The sequence below is a fragment of the Heptranchias perlo genome, chromosome 29, assembly GCF_035084215.1.
Source record: "Heptranchias perlo isolate sHepPer1 chromosome 29, sHepPer1.hap1, whole genome shotgun sequence".
Taxonomy (NCBI): domain Eukaryota; kingdom Metazoa; phylum Chordata; class Chondrichthyes; order Hexanchiformes; family Hexanchidae; genus Heptranchias; species Heptranchias perlo.
Window position 1 is genome coordinate 35,359,580 of NC_090353.1, and position 27,731 is coordinate 35,387,310.

Consider the following 27,731-nt stretch of genomic DNA (forward strand, 5'->3'; position numbering starts at 1 on the left):
CACGAGCCTCCTCCCACCCTTCTTAATCTAACCCCATTAACATATCCTTCTATTCCTTTCTCCCTCATGTGTTTATCAAGCTTCCCCTTAAATGCATCCATGCTATTCGCCTCAACTACTCCATGTGGTAGCGAGTTCCACATTCTAACCACTCTCTGGGTAAAGAAGTTTCTCCTGAATTCCTTATTGGATTTATTAGTGATTATCTTATATTTGTGGCCCCAAGTTCTGGTCTCCCCCACAAGTGGAAACATCTCTACATCTAATCTATCAATAATCTTAAAGACCTTTATCTGGTCACCCCTCAGTCTTCTCTTTTCTAGAGAAAAAAAGAGCCCCAGCTGCCCCTGTTCAGTCTTTTCTGATAGATATAGCTTCTCTGGTATCATCTTAGAAAATCTTTTTTACATCTTCTCCCGTGCCTCCATATCCTTTTTATAATATGGAGATGAGAACTGTGCACAGTTACTCCAAGTGTGGTTTAACTAAGATTCTATACAAGTTTAATTGATAGTGAGACTTCCTGTTTCGTGCATTTCCCTGGAAAAACCCTTTAACAATGTCTGTAGATATTTCCACAGGGATTGCTTCCAGTTAATCCAAGGGAGACCAGGTTTGAGGAGAAGCAATCTATTGAAGGAGAGCCAGAGTTCAGCCAGTCAAGTGGGAGATTAGCCACTGACCACCCTTTGGGTGAAGCCACTCAATATATCCTACACCTCATTGATGATGATGAATATGACCTCATAAGTCATGAATGTCTAGGTCAAAGGTCCCCCAACCAACCACCACCCATGAAATGCAATAACAAACACTTCACGTTTACCTATTACATATTCTATTTTTAGCACAAGTGTCACAAATGAATCCCTTTTTATTTTCCCAAAGTATTAAGTGAACTTTTGTTGTCTTGGAATGAATGGATTCCTTTATTAGGTCACAAAGAGGTGCCGATTTTGGAAAGTACGGGGTGATTGGGAGTAAGGTTGATGGCTAGAAGTGACATATCACTTTATATTTTACTGCAAGTTATCGCTGTCAATATCTGGAAAGCATCTTCAGGCACACGTCTATAAATGGTGATGGGGGCCGTGACACAAGAAAAACTTCACAACTGCAAATTATTACAGCAGGTGCATTGATGGGACAAGTTTGGTCATTAGGGTATAGCCTTAATAAGATGGCCGTGTAACATGTCGGGGAGCAAACTACTAGCACAGTTAGGTTATAAACTGGGGAAAACTATAGGAGAGGGCAGCTACTCGAAGGTTAAAGAGGCCATTTCAAAAAAGTACAACAAAAATGTAGCAATCAAAGTGGTCGATAGGAAGAAAGTTCCAAAAGATTTTGCCAGTAAGTTCTTGCCAAGGGAGTTGGCCATTTTGAGAGGGATCAAGCATCCCCATATTGTCCATGTCTACGAATTCATTGAGGTTCGCAATGGGAAAGTCTACATCGTCATGGAGTTGGTCTCTACAAATCTTCTACAGTTGATCCAACAAAGGACCTGCGTCTCATGCCAGGAGGCTAAGGGCTTGTTTTCTCAGGTCACCAAAGCCATCAAATACCTCCATGAACGTGACATTGTCCATCGAGACCTCAAGTGCGAGAACATCCTATTGACAGAGCAGATGCAGGTGAAGTTAGCAGATTTTGGGTTTGGGAGGAAGAGCAGAGGCTATCCAGAACTCAGTACCACCTACTGTGGCTCTGCAGCCTACTCTCCTCCTGAGGTTCTTCTGGGTGTCCCTTACGACCCCAAAAAGTATGACATCTGGAGTATGGGGGTCATCCTTTACGTGATAGTGACAGGATACATGCCTTTCAATGACTCCAGCATCAGCAAGTTGCCAGAGAAACAGCTTATGGGGGTGATTTATCCAGAAGAGATTACACTAGAAGAGAAGTGCCAGTCTTTGATAGAGAAATTGTTAACGTTCAGTCCACCGATGCGTCCAACTGCTAACCAAGTTACAAGACATGCATGGTTTAGAGAACGCAAATAAAAGGATTATGCTCTAATGAGGGTCAATATGAGAGCCTTGTTGCATTATTACCAAAGGGACCATTTTAGATTTTCCAAGCTGGTAAGTTGGTTTCAAAGAAATCTCTCTTTAAACCAGATGTTGGTCATCAAAAAGGTAAAATTAGATCAGATACACAGACCTATCCTTAAACTAGTAGCTTGAGAGATGGATTCAGGCAGCCATAAGAGATTTGGGCCTCTCAAACACAAGAGAGGGAGAGAAAGTGAGAGGAAAAAAAGGAGAAAATGAAAGAAAGAAAAGACTTGCATTTAGAGCCTTTCACATCCCAAAGCACTTTGCAGCCAATGAACAACTTTTGAGGTGTAGTCTCTGCTCTAATGTAGGAAACGCGGCAGCCAATTTGCTCACAGCAAAGTGATAATGACCAAATAATCTTTTTTTTTTTAGTGATGAGGGATAAATATTGGTCAGGACACCGGGGAGAATTCCCCTGCTCTTCTTTGAAATAGTGCCACAGGATGTTTTACGTCCACCTGAGAGGGGCAGACGGGGCCTCAGTTTAACATCACATCTGGAAGACGGCACCTCTGACAGTACAGCACTCCCTCAGTACCAGATTTTTGTGCTCAAGTCACTGGAGTGGGACTTAAACCCACAACCTTCTGACTCAGAGGCGAGAGTGCTGCCCACTGAGCCACGGCTGACATCGAACTGTTTTAATAACTTCCCTTTTCTCATCACTGACTCAGAGTTCAGGGCAGTGGGATTAGTTCCATGCCATTGGGACCCAGCCACCCTCGAGTAACTCAGGGAAGAAGCCATTTTTAATTCATGAGCTCAGATGGTTGAGAGTTGGTCGGCTATGGGGGGGTGGGGGGGGGGGGGGCTTGACATTACTGATGAGCCCACTGCAGTCCTCATGTGATGAAAAGCTTGCCAATAATGTCCATTTAGGCAAGGAACCAAGGGGTTTCCTGCTACCCAGAGTCCCTTATCCTAAATTAAGCCTTTAGGAGATGAGGGGAGAAAATTGGGGGATAAAAATCGCAAGCAGACTACAAAGCAAAATTCAGAGTCTTCTCAAAGGGTACAACCAATTCTCAATTTGAGCCTACAGTTTACTACTCAACAGAATTGCAAGTTAATTGAATGAGTACAGAAGCCAGCCCTACTTTTGCTGGAATGTACTGCAATCAGAGAATTTTACCTCACACAGATAGATTTGAAGATGTAGGGAGAACTTCGCATGTCACAACTGGACAAAAGCCAACTTTCATGGGTGAATATTATCACCAGGGCAACAAAGATGGTTCCAGAGTTCAGCTGGATGGTTGATCAAGTGAGACAAGGGGAGTTAAATCCTTTCTCCACTTCCTTCCCCAATGAATGTTTGTGTGAAAACACCACATGATGTGATGCTGACCCATACAGACCAGGCAAGTTGCACGTTTGATTTCCGGTCTGTGTTGAACTGGACAATTTCAGTTGGGTTCGTGCCCGGGTCATGCAAATTGCAGTCAACTTTCCTGGGGCTCAGAAGTGGTGGTGGGGGGGGACGGACACAAAGTCAGCTCTCCACTGACGCTTGTGGGGATGGAACCATAGAATTACATAGAATTTTACAGCACAGAAACAGGCCTTTTGGCCCAACTGGTCTTTGCTTCACAAGAGCCTCTTCTCACCTTAAGGTCATCTTGCCCTATCAACATATCCTTCTATTCCTTTCTCCCTCATGTACTTATCTAGCTTCCCCCTAAATGCATCAATGCTATTCGCCTCAACCACTCCATGTGGTAGCAAGCTCCATATTCTCATCACATCACTCTCTGGGTAAAGAAGTTTCTCCTGAATTGCCTATTGGATTTATTAGTGACTATCTTATATTTATGGCCCCTAGTTTTGGACTCCCCCACAAATGGAAACATCTTCTCTACGTCTACCCTATCAAACCCTTTCATAATTTTAAAGACCTCCATCAGGTCACCCCTCAGCCTTCTCTTTTCTAGAGAAAAGAGCCCCAGCCTGTTCAGTCTTTCCTGATAGTTATAACCTCTGGTATCATCCATGCATACCTTTTTTGTAGCTGCTTCAGTGCCTCCATATCGTTTCTGTAATATGGAGGCCAGAACTGTGCACAGTTACTCCAAGTATGGTCTAACCAAGGTGGCATCAGGGTCAGATGGAACAGGCAAGACCCAAGCTTAGGTAACCCACCAAACCTTACTGTCTAGACCCACCCTTGAGCTCACTGATGGTTCAGTGAGTTTACCCAGGAGCTGAGCTACACACCAGGATGATGCAACTGTTCTCAGTTTTCAGTGTCGCTGGGCCAGGGGAGGCAGGATAAAATTTGCCAGTGCTCCCACTCCTGATCACTAACCAGCGACCCCCCCTGCTGGATGTCTGAGGTGGGTGAGGACTGGATGGGATTGGCCTGTGGGGGATGTCACCTTCGAATATACAACAGAATTACAATACACTCCTGGAAAGGCCAACCGTGGATGTTTTTAACACAGGAAGTCTGGGGAGAGTCACAATGCGTGTCAAAGCTTTTACAGGCCAATTTAATGGCAATCTCACCATGGTTATTTGCTGTGACCAGGACCTTTTCAATACTCCTGTTGCTTGATGGCTTCCAATAAGTTCTTCAGGGCATTGTCCTAGGCCCAACCATCTTCAGCTGCTTCATCAATGACCTTCCCTCCATCATAAGGTCAGAAATGGGGATGTTCGCTGATGATTGCACAATGTTCAATTCCATTCGCAACCTCTCAGATAGTGAAGCAGTCCGTGCCCGCATGCAGCAAGGCCTGGACAACATCCAGGCTTGGGCTGATAAGTGGCAAGTAACATTTGCGCCAGACAAGTGCCAGGTGATGATCATCTCCAACAAGAGAGTCTAACCACCTCCCCTTGACATTCGACGGCATTACCATCACCGAATCCCCCACCATCAACATCCTGGAGGTCACCATTGACCAGAAACGTAAATACTGTGGCTACAAGAGCAGGTCAGAGGCTGGGTATTCTGCGGTAAGTGACTCACCTCCTGACTCCCCAAAGCCTTTCCAACATCTACAAGGCACAAGGAGTGTGATGTTATATTCTCCATTTGCCTGGATGAGTGCAGCTCCAACAACACTCAAGAAGCTCGACACCATCCAGGACAAAGCAGCCCGCTTGACTGGCACCCCATCCACCACCCTAAACATTCACTCCCTTCACCATCGGCGCAACGTGTGTACCATCCACAGGATGCATTACAGCAACTCATCAAAGCTTCTTGGACAGCACCTCCCAAACCCGCGACCTCTACCACCTAGAAGGACAAGGGCAGTAGGTGCATGGAAACACCACCTGCACGTTCCCCTCCAAGTCACACACCATCCCGACTTGGAAATATATCGCCGTTCCTTCGTCGTCACGGGGGTCAAAATCCTGGGACTCTCTCCCTAACAGCACTGTGGGAGAACCTTCACCACACGGACTGCAGCGGTTCAAGAAGGGGGCTCACCACCACTTTCTCAAGGCCAATTAGGGATGGGCAATAAATGCCGGCCTCGCCAGCAATGCCCACATCCCATGAATGAATGACAAAAAACAAAGGAGGCAAACCTCAGGCCTCTGATAGCATCCAAGACTCTCATGTTCACTGGTTACAAGAGATGCCATCAGAGGCAGTGCTAAACCTGTGGCCTTCATTCCACCTGTCCTCGAGCGGACCTCCTAACAGATCATAACTCACCCTCATTTCAATCTCATGCATTTATTGCATTGATATTTTTGAAATTATTATTTGTGCTTGAGATTTGGGGGTCTAGTTAGTTCAGAGTAAGACAGCGACAAAATACAAGAAGACGTTAATAAACTTGCAGAATGGGCGTGTAATTGGCAAATGAATTTCAATACAGATTAGAAAATAAGAGTCTAAATGGGGTAGAGGAGCAGAGATCTGGGGGTACCGATATACAAATTACTAAAAGTAGTGACACAGGTTAATAAGACCATAAAAAAAAACCAAGTACAGGGGTTCATTTCTAGAGAAATAGAATTGAAAAGCAGAGAAGTTATGTTAAACTTGTATAGGACCTTGGTTAGACCACACTTGGGAGTATTGTGAACAGTTCTGGTTTCCATATTATAAAAAGGATATGGAAGTACTGGAGAAGGTGCAAAAAAAAGATTTACATGGATGATACCAGAGGTTATACCTATCAGGAAATACTGAACAGGTTGGGGCTCTTTTCTCTAGAAAAGATAAGGCTGAGGGGTGACCTGATAGAGGTCTTTATGAAGGGTTTGATAGGGTAGATGTAGAGAAGATGTGGGGGAGACCAAAACTATGGGGCCATATATATATATATATATATATATATATACACATATATATAGAATTTGGGAGAAACTAGGGATGGAGACTGAGGATTCCTACTGGAAAAACCAAGGGGGAAGGGAGAAGGAAGTTTCTTGAACTGAGGGCTATTAGATCATGGGACACTTCACCACAAGTGGCTATTGAGGTAAAGACTAGAACATAATTTAGAAGGGAATGGGATAAATATTGGAAAAGATGGAATATAAAAGGATCTGGGAGAAATGGGGTTACAGGAGAGAGGATTAGCACTAGCACCGGAGGCCCAATCGCCTCCTCCTATGCTGTAATTTCTATCATTCTGTTGAGTCTGAGCCCAGGGAGTGGTTTAGAAATGTTGCTGCTGAGCTGAGTTTAGGACAATGTGCCCTGTGAGCAGTGCCCCAAACACCGAGTGTACTGACCTTGGTGCGATCTCTCAGTTAGGGTCAGGTCGGTCTGTGTCGGCCGGTTTTAACGTGTGAAGTTCAAGTACAGATCGGCTCTGACTGAGGCTCCTGGTTCAGAGTTTGTCACCTTCACACGGAACCCGAGACCAAACCAGAATCCAAGGAGATAGGGCCTGTTAAAGGTGGCATTGACTGGGGAGCCTGACTGCAATGCAGGGGGGTTCTGGCTGGGCTTTCACGGTGAATATCAGTGGGTTATAGGATTACTACTCGTTATTGATAGGATATCGAGGCATTACACCTTTAACTACCAGACTATCAGTGAGTTAACGTATTACTGTTGGATATGAGGGGAATCTGAGTGTTACCAGTATTACTATTAATAACTCACTGAAATTGCACTGATAACTATTAGTTACTGGTTGAATCAAAGTCCCTCCCACCTCTGGTTTACCCCTGTGAATTGCTCAGCTACTCATGGTTTCCCTTCTTCCCCGTCTCCCTATTTCCCTCTACCCTCCCCCCCCACCCTCAGTTTCCTCTCCCGATTCCCCCCTCCCCTTCCCAATTCCCTCCACTCTGCTCACGGGGGGGCCTCCTGGTTCTCGGAACTTCTCGCACAACACCTGCTGGCACTAAACCACATGCAAAATCACTCAACTACAGGGGACCCCCGTCACGGGGTCAGACCGTCTCGCATGCCTTCAACCAGAGTTGGCAACCCCACCGAGGAATGGAAGGCAGTCGGAGAACTTACATCAAAGGTTTGACAGAAGGTTTAAAAAATAAATGAATCAAAGCTGTACAACTAAAACCCCAAATTTATGGCCTGAAATGCTAAATCATAAAATAGGGTCAACGCTGGTAACTCACTCATAGGGGGGGGGGAAAGCTGCACTTTCAGGACATAACACAGGAGGACGATTGAGCATCAGACCATCACCTGATGTGCCTCTGACTCGGTCTGTCAGGATCACTGAGGAAAGGATATTCAAGAGAGGGAGGAAATAAAGTTCTTACGTGCAGGACAGAAAGCAAAAATTCCGCTGCGTTACCGGCTGGTGAATTCTCAGGACGAGTTCACCTCCAGGAACTGTTGTTCTGATGCACATTAGGGGGCAGGGAGGGTCCTTGCACCAGACAGCATTGACACTCACTCATTTTCTACAGATAAGAGCAAATCAAACGTTCCCCACCCTCTCAAGCAGAGGCTGCGAGGGAGGGGGGCATTATTACTGCACAAACTGAACCCCCTGCCCCGCCTTACTTTTGGTTTGGCATTGGTCCAAAGTCGTGTCAATCAAACAAACGCCGATCAGGTTGGTCACGTGAATATTGGTCAATGAACGGATTAGAAAATAACAAATGTACAACGGTCACATGATTACCATTGATCAAATTGCTTCAAATGTGACGTGAATTTTTGTTCTTCGAAACAAAAAAAAAAGCCCCTCTGTGGACTTGAGCCCGTAATCCAGGCCCACACTCCCAGTGCAGTACTGGTGGAGTGCTGCACTGTCAGAGGTGCAGTCTCTTGGGTAAGATGTTAAAGTGACATCGTGTCGGCCCTCTCAGGTGGACGTAAAACATCCCACACCACGTGAAACAAGAGCAAGGAGTTCTCCCTGGTGTCCCAGACCAACATTCATCCCTCAATCGACAGTGTCAAAAAACAGATTAACTGGCCAGCCTCCCATTCACCCACCCCCCCACCCCACCCCACCCAACTCTGTAAAGTTGAGCACATGCAAAACTCTGCTGCCCCGTATCCTAACCTGCAGCAAGTCCCGTTCACCCATCACTCACCCCTGTGCTCCCTGATCTAAAGGATGGGATAGGGTTAAGGTACATCTGGAACACAACTTCAAATTAAACCACAGCAGGAAGATATAACGGGAAAAGTTCAAACCGGCGAAAGGAAAATTCAAGACAGATACCAGGTAGTTTTTCTTCACACAGTGCATTCTGGGTTGGGTATTGGAACAAACATAGGAACAGGAGACGGCCACTCAGCCCCTCGAGCCTGTTCCACCATTCAATCAGATCATGGCTGATCTACATCTTAACTCCATCTACCCACCTTGGTTCTGTAACCTTTAATGCCTTTGCCTAACAAAAATCTATTGATCTCAATTTTGAAATTTTCAATCGACCCCCCCAACCTCAATAGCTTTCCGCTAATCTTTGTGTGGAGAAATGCTTTCTGACATTAATCCCGAATGGCCAAGCTCTCATTTTAAGATTATGCCCCCTTGATCTAGACTCCCCCCACCAGAGGAAATAGTTTCTATCTATCGAATTCCTTTAATCATCTTAAACGCCTCAATTAGATCACCCCTTAATCTTCTATATTCAAGGGAATACAAGCCCAGTCTATGCAACCTCTCATAATTTAACCCTTTTAGCCCCGGTATCATTCTAAGGCAAGGACCGTGAAATCATTGAGACAGTTGGACACCGTGACTTCTAGATTGATGAACTAAGATGCGGCAAATGACCTCCTTTATCCATATCTATTGCATGGACGGGTACAGTAGTTTAGTGGTTACGTTATGGACTGGTAATCCAGAGACCTAGAAACCTGGACTAATGATCCAGAGAATGTGAATTCAAACCCAACCATGGCAGCTTGAGAATTTGAATCCAGTTTGCCCACCCCTAGTTGCCAGTTTTGGTACAACACGGGAGGGGAAACCAAGGGCGGGGGAAGAGGGGGGAAACCAGGGGTGGGAGAAAGTGGGAGGGAACCATGAGCAAGGGAGCGATTCAGAGGGAAAACCAGAGGTGGAAGGAACTTTGATTCTTTCAGTAACTAATAGTAACTCACTGAAATTGCACTGATAACTAAGTAATACTGTCACTACTCAGATTCCCCTCATAAATCAAGAGTAATATAATAACTCACTGATAGCTAGCAAGCCACTACCAAACTAAGGGTCAAACCACCACTGGGGTCACTTTTAGGCCAGAGAGGGTAAGGACAGCAGGTTTCCTTTATTAGCCGAGGCGTAGAATATAAGAGCAGGGAGGTTATGCTAGAACTGTATAAAACACTAGTTAGGTCACATCTAGAGTACTGCATACAGTTCTGGTCACATTACAGGAAAGATGTGATAGCACTGGAGAGGGTACAGAGGAGAGTTACGGGGATGTTGCCAGGGCTGGAGAATTTTAGCTATGAGGAAAGATTGGATAGGCTGGGGTTGTTTTCTTTGGAACAGAGGAGGCTGAGGGGAGATTTAATTGAGGTGTATAAAATTATGTGGGGCCTAGATAGAGTGGATAGGGAGGACTATTTCCCTTAGCAGAGAGGTCAATAACCAGGGGGCATAGATTTAAAGTAATTAGTAGAAGGATTAGAGGGGAGTGGAGGAGAAATGTTTTCACCCAGAGGGTGGTGGGGGTCTGGAACTCAGTGCCTGAAAGGGTGGTAGAGGCAGAAACCCTCATTGTATTAAAAAAGTACTTGGATATGCACTAGAAGTGCCGTAACCTACAAGGCTACAGACCAAAAGCTGGGAAGTGGGATTAGGCTAGATAGCTCTTTTTCAGCCGGCACAGACACAATGGGCTGAATGGCCTCCTTCTGTGCTGTACATTTCTATGATTAATGAAGATATTGATACCAGCCTCTTACTACCAGATCTTCAAATTCTCAAACTGCCCTGGTGGGATTTGAACTCATCTTCACTGGATTATTAGCCCAGGCCTCTGGATTACTCGTCCAGTAACATAACTACACTGCCGGACCACTGATGCCCCCATATAGAATCATAGAAGTTTACAACATGGAAACAGGCCCTTCGGCCCAACATGTCCATGTCGCCCAGTTTACACCACTAAGCTGGTCCCAATTGCCTGCACTTGGCCCATATCCCTCTATACCCATCTTACCCATGTAACTATCCAAATGCTTTTTAAAAGACAAAATTGTACCCGCCTCTACTACTGCCTCTGGCAGCTCGTTCCAGACACTCACCACCCTTTGAGTGAAAAAATTGCCCCTCTGGACCCTTTTGTATCTCTCCCCTCTCACCTTAAATCTGTGCCCCCTCGTTATAGACTCCCCTACCTTTGGGAAAAGATTTTGACTATCTACCTTATCTATGCCCCTCATTATTTTATAGACTTCTATAAGATCATCCCTTAACCTCCTACTCTCCAGGGAAAAAAGTCTCAGTCTATCCAACCTCTCCCTATAAGTCAAACCATCAAGTCCCGGTAGCATCCTAGTAAATCTTTTCTGCACTCTTTCTAGTTTAATAATATCCTTTCTATAATAGGGTGACCAGAACTGTACACAGTATTCCAAGTGTGGCCTTACTAATGTCTTGTTCCACTTCAACAAGACATCCCAACTCCTGTATTCAATGTTCTGACCAATGAAACCAAGCATACTGAATGCCTTCTTCACCACCCTATCCACCTGTGACTCCACTTTCAAGGAGCTATGAATCTGTACTCCTAGATCTCTTTGTTCTATAACTCTCCCCAACGCCCTACCATTAACAGAGTAGGTCCTGGCCCGATTCGATCTACCAAAATGCATCACCTCACATTCATCTAAATTAAACTCCATCTGCCATTCATCGGCCCACTGGCCCAATTTATCAAGATCCCGTCGCAATCCTAGATAACCTTCTTCACTGTCCACAATGTCACCAATCTTGGTGTCATCTGTACAAGTTGTACAAGACATTAGTAAGGCCACACTTGGAATACTGTGTACAGTTCTGGTCACCCTATTATAGAAAGGATTTTCCTCTCACAAAACCATGCTGACTGTTCCTATGCAGGTTGACTGTTTGGTGTGATGGATTACACATGGGCCTTTCACTTGAGAGATCTTGGTTTAGATCCAGTGCAGATTGAAGGGATGAATGTGACCTCTCTCTCTGAGCTCTACGCAAATTGAGTTTGGGATAGTCTCAATCCAATTCCTATTGGGCATGGGCCTACAGCACAATACTGCCCCTAATCTGGCAATCTCACTCACAGACCACAGGATGACTAGTGGGGGAAAACAAAAAAAAAAACAGAACAGGGCTCCCTGCTGAGGTTGGAGCTGAAGGATAGTGTAGAGGCAGCTTTACTATACCTGCCCCGAGAGTGGTTGTTGTTGCCACTAAGTGCCCAAAATGAAAATGCTCCATTCCTCACCTTGTTGAGGCCACAAGTGAAGATAAAATGCGTCAACGGAAATCTTCAGGGCTCCTCGCTCATTAAAGAAACCGACTGTCAGCCTCTCGGGCCGTGTCTGTCATATCCAGCCCCCTAACTTCTGCCTGTGGTTCCATCCAGCTCAACCCCATCATTGTCAGGTGCTCTCCCACCTCCTCACTCCTGGCCACTTACCTTTAAGATTCAGTTTGCAAAGCGGTCAACTGACCTCTATCTAGACTGGTGCAAATTCTTACTCGGCCAACATAAGCCAGCTTGGCCAAGCGTCCACTTCCAATGCGCCCTCCTTGTTCCTTAACGGCTTGAGTTTAAAGGTTCCGCACAGCCGTGAGGTAATTCCACTTTGTGGTGCTGCTGGGAAGAGATGCTTGGCCGAATTCCTTTGGCGCAGAGTTCCAGCTGACCCGCAACTCAGGGACTTCACAGCACTGTTGAGTTGGCGCGAGGAGAGCATCTCAAAACAGCCGTCCTACTGACTAAAAAAAAGGGAAAAAGAAACGCTACATAATTGTAAGTGAGAAAGGCTGGGTCAGCGCACACACGTAGGCTGGTCCCAGTACAGGCCTACAATGGGCCCGTTGCTAAGTGGGTGAGGGTCACAATGGGCTTTTCACTGTTGCTATACTGGTGACGTCACAGAGAGTGCCCTTTTTTGGTGCCTCTTTGTCTGTCGCCATCTAAGGCGGCTAAAACCTCGCATTCCACCTGCTGATCTCGCCCTACGTTAGGGGAGGTGGGCTTTCTGGAAGTGAGATTGGCCTCGGCTTCCCCTGGGCTAAGGAGGAAGAAAAAAAAAAAATCTGCCAGGGTTCCCTCTCCTGATCTGCCCTGCGGTGACTCCAACTGGCAAGGCCTCACATCAGTGATGTAGGCGAGGACTGGATCAGGTTGGTACCCATGGAACTGATCCCCAGTGTGAGAGGGGAATAAAAGTAAGTTTTGTTTTGCAGTGGGCATGTTGCTATCGCCATTTGTCCTATTTGGTCCCTCCTACCCGACTCACCAGAACCCTCAATCCCACCTGCCCACCGTATCACCGCTGTCTACTCTCCAAACTATGACCAGTGGCCCCCAAGTCTGGATAATCCAGCCCACACAGCCAATTCAACTCTGTTCTATTTGAGCTTTTATTTCTTGCTTGGCTCATTGGCCCTGTGTGAATTTTGAGAGCCCGTAGACCCCTCTTACAGGTCGCAGGTCATTCCATGCAGTTTTTACGCATGATCCAGCTCTTTAGAGCTGCAGAACACTGCTCCCCGAGTGCAAAAATGGCAGCTCGTGGCCTCAAGGGGTTAACTCCTTCAGTACAGGGAGGCATAGGTAACAGGACCATTCTAGAGCACTTCCTATTGGCCACTAAAGAAAAGCCTTGGCAGAGTGCACTGTACACCGCCACAATTGTTTTTTCTGGACAGTACATCTGAATCTTCGAGCACTCAGAGCCACACAGCTTGAATTTGCCCATCACGCCTGACCTCCATTGGTTTCCAGATCATCAATGTTTTAAATTTTAAAATTCTCATCCAGTGATTAAATTCCTTCATGGCCTCCACCCTCTCTGTAACCTCATCCAGCACAACCGCCCCCCTCACCCTTCTGACTCTGGCCTGTGCACCTCCCACCGCACCCCCCCCCCCCCCCGCTCTGAGACCGTGGCATCAGTGCAAAGCTCTGAAATTCCCTCCCTAAACACCTCCACAATTGCTCTCCTCCTTTGAGACCATCCCTAAAACCTAAGGAGTGTTTGATGGGACAGTATAGAGGGAGTTTTACTCTGTATCTAACCCACGCTGTACCTGCCCTGGGAGTGTTTGATGGGACAGTGTAGAGGGAGCTTTACTCTGTATCTAACCCGTGCTGTACCTGCCCTGGGAGTGTTTGATGGGACAGTGTAGAGGGAGCTTTACTCTGTATCTAACCCGTGCTGTACCTGCCCTGGGAGTGTTTGATGGGACAGTGTAGAGGGAGCTTTACTCTGTATCTAACCCGTGCTGTACCTGCCCTGGGAGTGTTTGATGGGACAGTGTAGAGGGAGCTTTACTCTGTATCTAACCCGTGCTGTACCTGCCCTGGGAGTGTTTGATGGGACAGTGTAGAGGGAGCTTTACTCTGTATATAACCCATGTTGTATCTTACCTGGGAGTGCTCGACATTGGCACTAGGTGCTGAAAATGAGAGTCTTCATTCGCCATCGCTGATCGGGGCACAAGTTTTAAAAAAATAAAAAGAAACATGATGAAGAACAGACGGTGGGACTACGATGCTGTTTGTCCTGTTTATTTGTCATTCAAATGCTAAAAATCCCTCACAATACAATATACATCATCCATTTCAAGCATGGATTTAAATTCTCCAGCAGGGCTTCAGTGGGAATGGGTATCTCGCAGTAATTTCTTTGAAACTTCTTTCTATCAAAGGCTATAGTCACAGTAAATACAAGGTCCAGAAGTTACCCGACACGTTTGCAACGACTCTTGTGATTTCAGTCACCCAGAATATAAATTTGCCGGTGACGAAAAGTGGAGATAAAAATTCTTTTGCACAACGTGAGTTTTCTGTTATTTGCAGTTATTTTCTTGTACACAGCGTCGCTCCCATATGAAAACGGTTTGCTTACAGACAACATGTGCTTGAGGTTTTGGGGTGTGTGCATTCATTCTAGAAAAATACTTGTCAGTTGCTCTTTCTTCACTCCTCCCCTCCCCCGCGACAACCAATTTGCTTTTTTGGCGGGGAGTGGGAGAAGGAGGAGACAATAGGAATGGGGTCCGAAGAGGAAGATGGGAGTCATAGGCCAAAAAGGTTTCCGATTATCCTGCAACCCAAACCTCTGCTGTCGAAGTGAAGCTAGGCGCATATTTGGTATCAAATTGTTACTGATCGTCCAAATGAGGCACAACAATCTCCAGTGGACTAGATTTCCTTCAAAGTACAAAACAATTGTTGAACTCTGCAAACATCATTACTTGTCGCCCCTCCCCCCTCCCCCCCAAAACTAAAAATAGGTGATGGCCTCACCTGACCAGGTTAAAAACAAAAGGTCTAGTTATGGTCCTAACATATTGTGCTGTGGACCCACGTCCACCTGGAACTGGATCGATCAAAACTGCCCCAAACTAACGCAAGAGCCAGCTGACGAGAGACGACTTTCATCCCAATCGGGGTTGGATTTCAACCACGGTCCCAGAGGTAAACGGTCAGTGTCTAATCCCTCGTCATGCACCTGCTCCCTTCCAGATTATTTGGGAGGGGGAGGGGGCTGGAGGAAGGAAGGAAGGAAGGAAGGAAAGGGGTCCCAAGATGGGATGGTGGAAACAACATGTTGAAGTATCAAACCATCCCATCACGAAGAACATTTTTGACTCCTGTTCTCCTTGTGTTCCCAATCTCAGGCGCGCGGCGTTACCAATTAGTAGAGAGGAAAAAAAATATACAGGGCACACAGGTTATCATTTGTACTGCGGTGTATTAACGTAACACATTGGAAATGGCTCTCCAAACAACCCAAAGAAGTACTTGCATCAATTGGCGCAACCAACCAACTTCAATATGTAAACGGAAGGAGAGACGATGATGAAGGAACCAATCCATTCTCAAGGGCAAAAGTACGTCTCCTGCTGTCTTACTGAGAAGTGGGCACAGTCAGCCGAGCGCCCAACTCGCCCGAGAAAGAAATCTGGGTAGTGAGAGGCAGTAGTCGGAAGAGAAGAGGGAGAGAGTCGGGACACAATTTTTAAAAAAAATCACAAAGTATAACGTCGGGGAAATCCTTGGGTGGATTACAGCAGGGTCATTTTCTGCACATCCCTATCCCACCATGTCCACCCCCCACCCCGCCCCAAGTCTACAATCCACCCTGAATCCTGAACGTCATAACCGCGCGTAAAGACCTAATAAAAGATCGCGACAAACTTTAGTTTCTACCAAAAAAAAGTCAGTTATGTACATTGCATTTCCAAGAACCCGAGTGTCTCTGAGGGAACCTCCAATTATCCAGCCCCACTCCCGACCTTACATTAAGGACAACCTTCCCAGCTTCCCCCCTGCCCTGCTCCAACAAACAAAATACCATATACTGAAAGACAGTTACAGTATATTCAAGAATGTGTGTGTTTTTTTTTTAAAAAGGGGATGAAATAGTTCTGGTATTTGCACAAAAGCAGTTTATAGAAGACACTCTGGAGCAGTGAGCTCCTCCTCCTCCTCCTCCCCTCCCCACTTCTGCTGTGACCCGATCCCACAGCTGCCCCGTAGTCCTCTGGCACCTCACCCAAGTGGTCATTCTTCACGCACGAAGGTGGTGGGGAGCAGGAGGATTTTCGACCGTGGGGGAGGAGGTTGGGCGACGACAGCCAGGATCAATCTCGAACTCCACGCACACAACTGGACTTCCTAACAGGAGTCACCGGGCGGCCGCCAGGAGCAGGAACCTTGGCCGACTTTTCCTAGCTCAGGGGCACAGCGACGAAGGGTAGCAACTCCACATACTCTGACCAACCCCCCTCCCCTTGCTGAGATCAGCTGAGCTCGGAGCGACGATGCAGCCTGGACCTTCCTGTTCCGTCGGGCTCAGCACTGTAGTCCACTGGTGCACTGATTAAGTTGTCGAGCTTCCTTATTAGCCCTTGGGGGCGCTTGGTTGGGTTTAGAAGCTGTAGTTTGAATAGTGCATAAACCCTTGCTTCTCTGTGTGTGTGTGTGTTATGAAATCAGAAACATGCTCATTCCACAAGTGAGGGTTGAGCTAGGCTCTGGCTAGATGCAAAAGTTGGGGTCTCTGAAAATTGCATCGTTACACTTTAATCTGTGCAGTGCAAAAATGCACTCAACAATATTCACCTAGAGGATACCTTGGCCTTCCAGTCATACATTCAAAAATGGGGGGGGGGGGGGGGGGGGGGGAAGAATTATCAAATAAAAAAAAAACCCTGTGTACAGCAGGGACAATCTGCAAAATCTTTTAATGGCTTACTAATGACTAATCGGATTATCAAAAAGGGGAAAAATAAAAGTCTGCCTAAACGTTGAAAAATTATTCACACAAAAGGAAAAAGAAACTAGTTTAAAACGACAGTGTCATTTCCAAGTTCTCGGAGCTCGTAAGCAAGAGAAGACTTGCTCTGCCACCTTCATTCACATTCAGTCAATTGCTGAATGTTGATGCTTTACATTATATCTGTCACCCACCCTTTGCCTCCAAGCAGCGACTTCCCACCTTGGTCGAATAGCCTTGACCCACCTCTGCCCACCTGTCACCGCCCAAATACAAACACATGGATTAACATCAATTAGAGTCTTCATCCGATTACAGTGTCATTCAGGGAAGCTCAACTGATCAAAGTAGCCTGGGAGCACGAAGGAAGGAGCACACCCTAATCTGGTGAGACTCAGTGTATACGGGGCAGAAGGAAATCTTCACCCCCCCCCCCCCCTTTCCCCCCTCCGCACGAGTTCGGAACACAGACCCAGGCACTTTTAATAAGCCGGTGTTGGAGCATACTAGTCAGGACTGGGTTGGATACGACAGCAATGGGATACTAGCCGAGCACTCCATCGTGGAGAGTTCCAAATAGCAGCAGAGCCACAATGGGGGCGGGGGCCAAGGAGAGTTAAATAAAAATGAAGAGATTACTCACCCCCCTGAAGTGTCTTTAGCAAAATGAAGCTCTGTCTGTACTCAGTAACGTCCTTGTTAAGTGTGGAGCAAAGGTCGGTCCGCACACCATCGAGGGACTCCACAATGAACTCAAAAAAAAAACAAAATGAAACCCGCAGCGACATAATCTCTCCCCTCACAAGGAATACAAAGCAACCAGTGTCTCAGTTTACCTGTCTATTCCCACTGCTTGTAAACCGACTGATGTTCATCGATGCGCGGGTGTGCTTGTTTGGAAGAGGGGGGTGTGAAGGGAGGGAAAGAATCACCGGGGTACTTCCACCGGCTGAAAGCAGTGGGGGGTGGGGGGGTGTGGTTGGCAGGTGGTAGGAAAGAAACACATTGAAAATCATCAGCATCATTCCAAATACTCTCACAAACATAGGGCACAACCACCTACATTTCTCCCCCTTCTTAAGACAAAAAAGAATTCTTATCTTAAACACACAACCCATTGAAGACTGAGGTTGCTTTGCAAGTGGGCAGAAGGGAGGAAAAGAATCTCAAAGAAAACGCAGGTCTGCTTAACAGCGGTTCGCCAAGCACGCTCTGGAGGTTGAAGTTACCAAAAAAAAAATACAGCAGGAGAGGAGTGGGCCCTCGTGGGTTGGACAGCACAGATTAAGTTGCTTGGTGATTCTACGGCACTGCCGAGTCCACTTGAAAGCTCGAGTCTCTGTTCCTGTAAACGGAACACTGCGGATCGCCCGAGTGTAACCGGCTCCGTCGCCATCTTCTCAACTTTCCGCTCGTGTTGATCGACCCGGATTGTTGCGTTTGTGGCCATGATGAGAGAGGAGAGAGAGAGAGAGAACCACCCCCTCCCCCTCCCCCCAAAAAATACAACTGTTGTAGAATTTGAGATCTATCGTGGCATCCCCTCGGACGGTGAAGGTGAAAGACGGAGAAACGCGTGTGCGCGCGCACACAGAGAGAAAGAGCAAGTAAAAAAAAGATCTCATTTCCCCATACAACTTTCATTATAATCCAACAAAATGAATACCCATTTCTAAATGGTCACATGTTGCACTTTTCCTTATACATTGTGTAAGAATAGTGTCCAAAAGGCAGAGAAATGCAGATTTCATCCTATAGGACTACGGGAAATTGCCTGGCTGCTGGGTTGATGCGGGCCCCGCCTTTGACTGTTGGACTGCGTGGCAGCAGTAAAGAGGGGTGCAAGGTGATGGTGGCTGTCTCTCGAAGCTTTTTTTTTTCCTCTTCTCCCTCCATCCCACTCCCCCCGATTTATTTCCACGAGGTGGCCGACTGGCTGATGGATCGTGAGGGGATCATGTCCAGCAGGTACTCGCGCTGACGGTCCACGGCCGAGGTTGTCTTGTGCACTGATAGACTCGGGCTAACGTACGCCATGGTAACCCCTGGGAACAGAGAGAAGCAGCAAAAATTACTCGTTGCACCAATCTGAGCCTGCACCACCAAAAAAAAAAGTATCCTCAAAATCACTAATGGAATGCGATGGGCAGATTCCAAGTTATTGATGTCTGACTCGAAGCTGGTACGTTGGACGGAGTTTTCAATTTTTCCCCCTCATCCTCATCCCCATCAACTCTCAGTCTCGACAATTACAAATTCTTTCTCCCTTATGTCATTTAACCCTTGCCCTCCCCATGCAACCCCTTGCCCCCCGAAAAATCAATGCCAAGAAGTTGGCTGTGGGAGCAGGCATTAGTTATTTGAAATCTTTCCTTTGCATTTGCTACTTGGAGTAACACAAGTGTCACTTGGCTTTGGTGATATCATGAACGTGCGCTTCAAAAGGGCAGGAGAAAGGGAACAATGCTCTTTTGGGGGACTTAAGATGATACTTGCATTTGTACCCTCAGTTCGCATGTTAAAAATAAAAACACAGCTCCCTTGGATAGAACATAAGAAATAGGAGCAGGAGTAGGCCATACGGCCCCACGAGCCTGCTCCGCCATTCAATCAGATCATGGCTGATCTTCAACCTCAACTCCATTTTCCTGCCTGATCCTCATATCCCTCGATTATCCTAGAGTCCAAAAATCTATATCTCAGCCTTGAATATACTCAACGAATGAGCATCCACAGCCCTCTGGTGTAGAGAATTCCAAAGATTCACAACTCTCAGTGAAGAAATTCTTCCTCATCTCAGTCTTAAATGGCCGACCCCTTATCCTGAGACCATGCCCCCTAGTTCGGGACTCTCCAGCCAGGGGAAACAACCTCACAGCATCTACCCTGTCAAGCCCTCTTAGAATCTTACATGTTTCAACAAGATCACCTCATATTCTTCTAAACTCCGGTGAATATAGGCCCATTCATCTCAATTTCTCCCCATAGGACAACCCTCTCAACCCAGGAATCAATCTAGTGAACCTCTAAGGCAAGTATATCCTTCCTTAGGTAAGGAGGCCAAAACTGTATGCAGTACACCAGGTCTCTCCAAATCCCTGTACAATTGTAGCAAGACTTCCTTACTCTTGAACTCCAACCCCCTTGCAATAAAGGCCAGCATACTATTTGCCTTCCTAATTGCTTGCGGTACCTGCATGTTAACTTTCTGTGTTTCTTGTACGAGGACATCCAAATCTCTTTGAACACCAACATTTAATAATTTCTCACCATTTAAAAAATATTCTGTTTTTCTGCTCTTCCTTCCAAAGTGAATAGCCTCACATTTCCCCACATTATACACCATCTGCCACCTTCTTGCCCACTCATTTAACCTGTCGATATCTCTTCTGTGTCCTCCTTACAGCTTACTTTCCCACCTAGCTTTGTATCGTCAGCAAACTTGGATACATTACACTCGGTCCCTTCATCTAAGTCATTAATTTAGATCGTAAATAGCTGAGGCCCAAGCACTGATCCTTGTGGCGGCCCACTAGTTACAGCCTGCCAAACTGAAAATGACCCGTTTATCCCTACTCTCTTTTCTGTCCGCTGGCCAATTCTCTATCCATGCTAATATATTACCCCAACCCCATGAGTCCTTATCTTGCGTAACAACCTTTTATGTGGCACTTATCGAATGCCTTTTGAAAATCCAAATATACTATATCCACTGGTTCCCCTTTATCTACCCTGCTAGTTACATCCTCAAAAAACTGTAATAGATTTGTCAAACACGATTTCCCTTTCATAAAACCATGTTGACTCTGCCTAATCATATTATGATTTTCTAAGTGCCGTTACCACTTCCTTAATAACGGATTCCAGCATTTTCCTGACGACTGATGTCAGGCTAACTGGCCTGTAGTTCCCTGTTTTCTCTCTCCCTCCCTTCTTGAATAGCCGTGTTACATTTGCTACTTTCCAATCTGCTGGGACAGTTCTAGAATCTAGGGCATTTTGGAAGATCACAACCAATGCATCCACTATCTTTGCAGCCACCTCTTTTAGAACCTTAGGATTTAGGCCATCATGTCCAGGGGATTTGTTGGCTTTTAGTCCCATTAATATCTCCAGTACTTTTGCTCTACTGATATTACTTTCTTTAAGTTCCTCACTCCCATTAGCCCGTGGATTCCCTATTTCTGGTATGCTTTTTGTGTCTTCTGCTGTGAAGACAGATACAAAATATTTGTTTAATGTCTCTGCCATTTCCTTATTTCCCATTATAATTTCTCCTGTCTCAGCCTCTACGGGACCCACGTTTACTTTTGCTACTCTCTTCCTTTTTACATTCTTGAAGAAGCTCTTACAATCTGTTTTTATATTTCTTGCTAGTTTACTCTCATATTCTATTTTCTCCCTTTTTAATCAACTTTTTGGTCATCCGTTGCAGGTTCTAAAACTCTCCCAATCCTCAGACTTACTACTCTTCTTCACAACATTATACGCCTCTTCTTTTAATCTGATAATATCCTTAACTTCTTTAGTTAGCCACAGATGGATCACTTTTCTCAGTTTTAATTTCTCAATGGAATGTATATTCGTTGAGAATTTTGAAATATTTCTTTAAATGTTTGCCATTGCTTATCTACAGTCATATCTTTTAATCTAATTTCCTAATCTACTTTAGCCAACTTGCCCCCCCAAACCTATGTAATTGCCTTTATTTAAGTTTAAGACTCTAGTTTCGGATTTATGTACGTCACTCTCAAACTCAATGTGAAATTCTATCATATTATGATCACTCTTCCCAGAGGATCCTTCACTATGAGATTACTAATTGACACTGTCTCATTACACAATACAAGATCTAAAATAGCCTGTTCCCTGGTTGGTTCCACGATATATTGTTCTAAGAAACTATCTCGAATGTATTCCATGAACTCGTCCTCCAGACTACTTTTGCCAATTTGATTTGTCCAGTCTATGTGAAGATTAAAGCTCCCCACGATTCTTGCATTACCTTTGTTACATGCTGCTATTATTTCTTGATTAATACTCTGTCCAATGGTATAAGCTTCACTTCAAAAGTAATTGATAAGTTGTGAAACTTTGGGGCACTCTGACAACGCTGTATGAACACTAATTCTTTTACATTTCTATTTCTTCATGAAGGTTGTGCTCATTAATCCTGGCGAATGGAACACTACCATTCTGGGTATTCCAGTTCTTCCAAGTCACGTACAGCTCAGGTTACAGCTGAAGATTCAATCTCTCTCTGCTCCGCCCAGCCCCATGCCCCCCAACTGTACCAATGAATCATTTTTCTATGCCCCATAACAGCTGTTCTGCGGCTTCGGAGTAACATTGCCAACGCTGCCGAATTAGCGCCGGTTTTGTGCGGTGAACCCTTGTCCACAGGAAGGGTCCGCCCAATTTTAATTCGGGTGTGAAACTCTAGCAGCCAAAGAGAGCTTTAGGTTTGTCAGTCTAGACTTAACTTACTCCCAATGCCCCCACTTCCCTAGTCTTCTATATCAAGGGAGTCCAAACTCCCACTTACCCCAGGCCAATATCACGGATATGGGAAACAGGATTCACCTGGCCGATTTTTCTTTGCATGATGCCCTGTGATTGAGTGTTTCTCGGGCATTTGCGGGGGTGGGGGGGAATGAGGAGAGGGGAGAAGGCCGGGGCAGGGTGGGGGGCGGGAAGAGAAGGGATGGCGACTTGTAGTGCCCAATCTCCACCCCGCTTGTGCTCGAAGCACATTTCCAGAGGTATCCCGGGTAAGGTTAGGAATCACCTGCCCGAAACAGGTGGGATCACTGAAACTGAATGACAATGACGCAGGTATGACATAACGATACTTCCTGCATCATGTTTTGGGCCTAACGTTGATGGTAGGTGAGTAAGGGAATACCCATTGGAAATGGGCGCTGGGTGTTGCCGGGCTTCAGATTGGAGGATCTGTATAGAGGCAGCCAGCAACTTTCCTGGGACCCCAGGTTAAGTTGGGTGAAGCAGGGTTGCTCTGTGGGGAAGGTGGCCATTTGGCTGTTTCTGACAGGGCCCAGTAGGCCTAGTTTTACCCTGGGATTGCAATGCCATGAGCCCTTTTTTAAAGGCCTGCAGCCATGCACAGCTTCCTGACCCCTACTGTGAGCGAGGGGTGGAAAATTGGCCCCTTTATGCGGTTCAGAAAAAAACAACAGTTCAGACATCCGTGCTCGGCACCATCCATACATTAAAAACAAATCCTATCACCAAAAAAACACACATTATAAACATGCAGCATGACCACTCCCAAAAAGAAGAAACTAAACCAGTTAAGGAACCAAAAGTATATTTTTTGATCATATAGAAAGTCATAAAGACTACACTACCAGCAAGAGGAAGATACAGGGGAGGAAGAGAGAAAAGTAGAAGGACGATATCAAACAGAATACACAATATAAACTAATGAGACATGGTGAGTGGTTATAATCAGGTTACATAGACCCTCATTTCAGGAGTGCCGCTGATTCTGTGTCCTCGGTTTTGACAGAGTTAACTGTCTGAACAGTTAACTCGATGCCCGACAGCTCTGCATTTCCATCATTTTGATTTCCAAGTTCCAGTTTTCCATTTTATGTCAATATTTACCACATTTGATCTCATGTTCAAATACCTTCCAAGGCCTCTCCCCTCCCCTCCCCATCTCTGTAACCTCCTCCAGCCCTGCAACCCCACCATCAGAACTCTGCATTCCTTCAACTCTGGCCGCTTGTGCATCCCCACTTCCTTCGCTCCACCATTGGCAGCCATGTCTTCAGCCATCAAGGCCCTAGGCTCTGGAATTCACTACTTAAACCTCTCCACCTCTCTCTCCTCCTTTAAGTCGCTCCTTAAAACCTCTCTCTTTGACCAAGCTTTTGGTCACCTGTCCTAATGTCTCCTTCTTTGGCTTGGCGGCGCTCCTGTGAAGCAGTTTACTACGTTAAAGGCGATATATAAATGCAAGTTGTTGGTGTACTCCAACACCTAATAAGCAGGGATAACCTTAAATCTCTCACTGTTTGCTGTGTATTCTGTTTCACACAAAGCAGAAGACGTTTGTTGGATCCCCAGGAAGGACAAGTAGAGAGAGAGAGAGAGAGAGAGAGAGAGAGAGAAAAAAAAAAGGATGGAGCATCGTGTCGATCTACCTGTGTGGGGGATCTGCTTCCTCCAGGTGGTGGTGTTGCCTTTGCTTCCGGGCCTCTCAGCATGCTTACCTTGCCTGCTGACGAGAGCCACGTTCTGCAGCTGAGACGACTGGCTAAACGTGTGCAGCACTCCTCGGGCAGTGGCTGTAATCGACTGAGGCCCTCGAGACAGCTGGCTAGAGCTCTGGGTAAATTAAATTCGCCAGAGTTTGTTACAAAAAGAAAAGCTCGCGATTCAATTGTTGCCCATTTACACAACTCAGATTCTGTATTAAAAGGCAACAGGTTTTGGGGCTGAGGAACGGGACATTTTCACATTCCGGGCACCGAGGGTTAACATAAAGGACTCGCAGGTCAAGTAGAACAAGGTTTGGATGCAAAGTGAAGCTTTGCCTTGATCCTAACCTTAGGAGAGCACACTGCACCAATTATTCACTTCCAACACCGGCCTCCCAGTGGCTTTTTTGGATGAAATGCCAATTAGTGCTTTCTCTGGGGCAGTTATGGGCTCTAGGCTCCACACTCCACTGAGTTGACACTGTCCAGACTAATTTGGCATCGGTACCTCACAGTCGACTGACAGGGGAGGCCATCAAGCCTGGGCTGGACTTGAACTCAAGCCCCAGAAAGGGAAAGGTTAGTGTCTAACCCACCTGCACGGTATGACCAACCAATAATTATACAACTGAACTTCTGTCCAGATTTTGGTCACGATGATTTTAATCAGCATCAGTTTTCAGTGAACAAGTCATTTACAGTGTTCAGGTATATTGCGTTTTTAAGATATGAAAACACGTCAGTAGGGTTTATTTCAAATCAGCTGTGAGACGATCGAGTTTCTTGTGTAGGAAAACAGTCCCATTAATTGCAAAATCAATTTATAAAATGTTGACAAGGTTTTTTTTTCTTTAAATTTAGTGATAATTACTTGAAGGTGGAGTTTTCAAGTGTCTGCAGATGTAACTTCCTTCTCAAAGACTAGTCGATCTCCCTCGTTGTTGCTCACTAGGAGTGCAGCAGAGGCAGACCCAGGCCTGAGCAGCTGAGCAGACAGATCAAATGCAAAGGCCTTGAGGGCACAGGAGGCAGGGGCGTGACAGTGGAAAGGCTGGGGCATGCGGAGTGAGTAGGAAGAAGTTAAAGATGATTCAAATATGGTCACTGATTGCTTTGTTGTGGTTCTTGCATTTGATGAGGGTCCATCTAGCCAGGTGACCGCGACAGACCATTGATTTCCCTCAAAAGCAATGTATGGATAAATCATATCTTCAATCTAGTTATTGCAATGAATTAAAACAGATGGTCCCCTACTAGCCTGTTTCAATCTATGTTGTGTGTTGCGACATCAAATGGTCCAATACTCAAAAGTGTTTACTGAAAGTAAAGTCACTTGTTTCAATTATGATGGGAGACTGGTTGTCCTGTGCCAAAGCTACAGCAAATACACAACTCTGTCTGGAGGCACTATATATTAAGATACTCTCTAGTCTGAGTGACATGGCACGTGACGGCTCACTGATTATTAAGTCTCTCAGAGCGTGGGGCAGGATGGGGGCACGAGGAGTAGTATTAGCGTGCCAGATGCAAGAAGTAATTCCCTACACCGTGAGGGGAATGAATTTACATTTCTTACTCACCCAGGTGATAGAAATAACTAATATCGATTGTATGCCTGTTGAGAGTTTAGTTTTTGTTTCCAAAAGACAGCTGGCTATTGCAAAAGATCTGCTCATAAGCAACTTCTTGCATCTCCGATTAAATCAGACATATTTAGTGCAGCCTGTCGCCTTATCTTCAGCACACTATGGTCATCCAAATCTGAATTAAGGAACTCAGAGGAAGGACTCCCAAGAATTCTGAAACATTTAGTTATTTTCACTCAGAAAACTGTTCAATGTACCGGTGAAAGTTAAGTATCATATCGCTCCTAATCTGATTTTGCTTCTGTATAAATTTACATCTCGCAATAAACTTGATTTCTAGTGCAACCTGAAATATATGGCCTGTCCGTATGGCATTTTTCCACCTCGCAGAGCAATTAGGAGAGTCTGTTGGGCATCCTGTACATCTTTTCGATGTGCATCTCAAGAGAAGGGTATTTGTTAATCCTGCAACATGCTAACCCATTCACCTAACCAATGATGTGCTCAAGTTTCAGTCCACAGTGGGTATGGACCTGCCCATGGAAAATGCCTTGTCTGCCGTAAGCATGAACAGACTGCTGGGAGAAGCCAGAGTTACAAGTTGGAACAGTCATAACTAATCACAGAGATAGCACTTTGATTCAGTGTGCGCTGTTTTAAATGTTAATTTGCTGAGCTACTTGCTTTCCATACCTGTTTCAACGTGTGGTGCTGTACTGCAGAGTCCTGCTTACTCTGTACAGTAGAAGCTGTCTGTTGCAGTATCCGCTGTTCAATCTCCTGCAAAACAAAACAAACTCTGTATTTTCTACACATCAGCATCTCCGTCATACCTGTGCACAGGGGGATAAAGGTAAAAATCTGCTGTGGAGGCTTGGACCCAAAGTCCTCTCTCCCCCAAGCTGCTTGTATTGCTGCAGGATCATTAGATGCTGAAGACACTCCCTCTCCAGTCTCAAAGAGAGATAACTGCTCCGAATGGGATGCTCACAATCTATTAGTGAGTTGAATTCTCCCCCCTGCATCAAATTAATCAATAAAAATGTTTTCCTCCAAAGTAGGAGGAAGTCACTCACTCAGTAACAGGTAGTACATGACAAAGCTTACACTGAGGAAAATTAAAATAAATTGTATTACACACACACACGCGCAGTATTGATGGGCTTAGGTCTGTCACTATATAACAATGGGGTGCAGTACTGATGGGTGCAGGTCTGTCACTGTACAACACTGGTACTGTACTGGTGGGTACGGTCTGTCACTGGACAACACTGGTACTGTACTGGTGGGTACGGTCTGTCGCTGTATAACATTGGGGTACAGTACTGGTGGGTACAGGTCGGGTGATGGGAGCAATTTGATGGGATGAATTAAGAGCAACACACATGCAGCATAGTGCACATTAAACTGGATTAAAGCAATTTTCCCTTTTTGTATCGGCAGTGATACATGAACTAAGTCTCCTGACAACACTGGTATAGGAAACTGCTGACAGGATCTGTGACTGCCCACAGATACATAACCCTTATAAGTTTGTAAAACATAACTTCTTCCCGCTCGCTCACCTGTTCTTGCTGAAGGGCCTTCACAAACGCTGCTTTCAGACGATTGGTATGTTCAGCTTTCAATGCCTTCTTCTGGTTGGACGTCACGCACTGCTCGCACATGATAGTCCCAGTCTTCCCTTGCCTCCAGCGACAGGTGAAATCAGTTTTACATTGAGAACAGACGTGTGGCTCTTGGGTCGATCCCTGTGCTGAACCTTTGCCTGTGAAAGCAGGTAGACGCAATGCATTCAGAACACAAACTGAACCCACTGCCATTCCACCAACCCCCAATCCCAGACAGCTTTCATCCCTTTGCTGAACATCAGATTTACAGGAAAACCTCATTTACAGCATCAGGCATGAAACTTCGTGGGAATTTGGTTCGGTCAGAACTGTCCCACCCTCCCATTCAAACCTGCACCTCAGGCAGTCAAGGCTCTGCTGCCCCG

At 45.8% G+C, this 27,731-nt stretch overlaps 2 protein-coding genes across 9 annotated transcripts in view; one reads left to right on the forward strand and one right to left on the reverse strand.

Annotated features, from left to right (window-relative positions):
• The first annotated feature begins 1,193 nt into the window (after window positions 1–1,193).
• LOC137299801 (testis-specific serine/threonine-protein kinase 6-like) lies at window positions 1,194–2,006 on the forward strand. The gene has a single exon (XM_067968739.1). It carries the CDS (start codon window positions 1,194–1,196, stop codon window positions 2,004–2,006), a length of 813 nt encoding a protein of 270 aa, XP_067824840.1.
• Window positions 2,007–14,191: 12,185 nt separating this feature from the next.
• Window positions 14,192–27,731, reverse strand: part of gatad2ab (GATA zinc finger domain containing 2Ab) — a 115,931-nt gene continuing 102,391 nt past the window's right edge. For all 8 annotated transcript variants that reach the window (XM_067968511.1, XM_067968516.1, XM_067968515.1 and 5 more), the window contains 4 exons: window positions 27,301–27,503; window positions 26,429–26,515; window positions 24,093–24,276; window positions 14,192–18,968 (listed from right to left, as the gene is read on the reverse strand). In XM_067968511.1, the coding sequence (XP_067824612.1) occupies window positions 18,835–18,968; window positions 24,093–24,276; window positions 26,429–26,515; window positions 27,301–27,503 (608 nt within the window). In that variant the 3' untranslated portion in view covers window positions 14,192–18,834. The remainder of the gene's footprint in view (window positions 18,969–24,092; window positions 24,277–26,428; window positions 26,516–27,300; window positions 27,504–27,731) is intronic.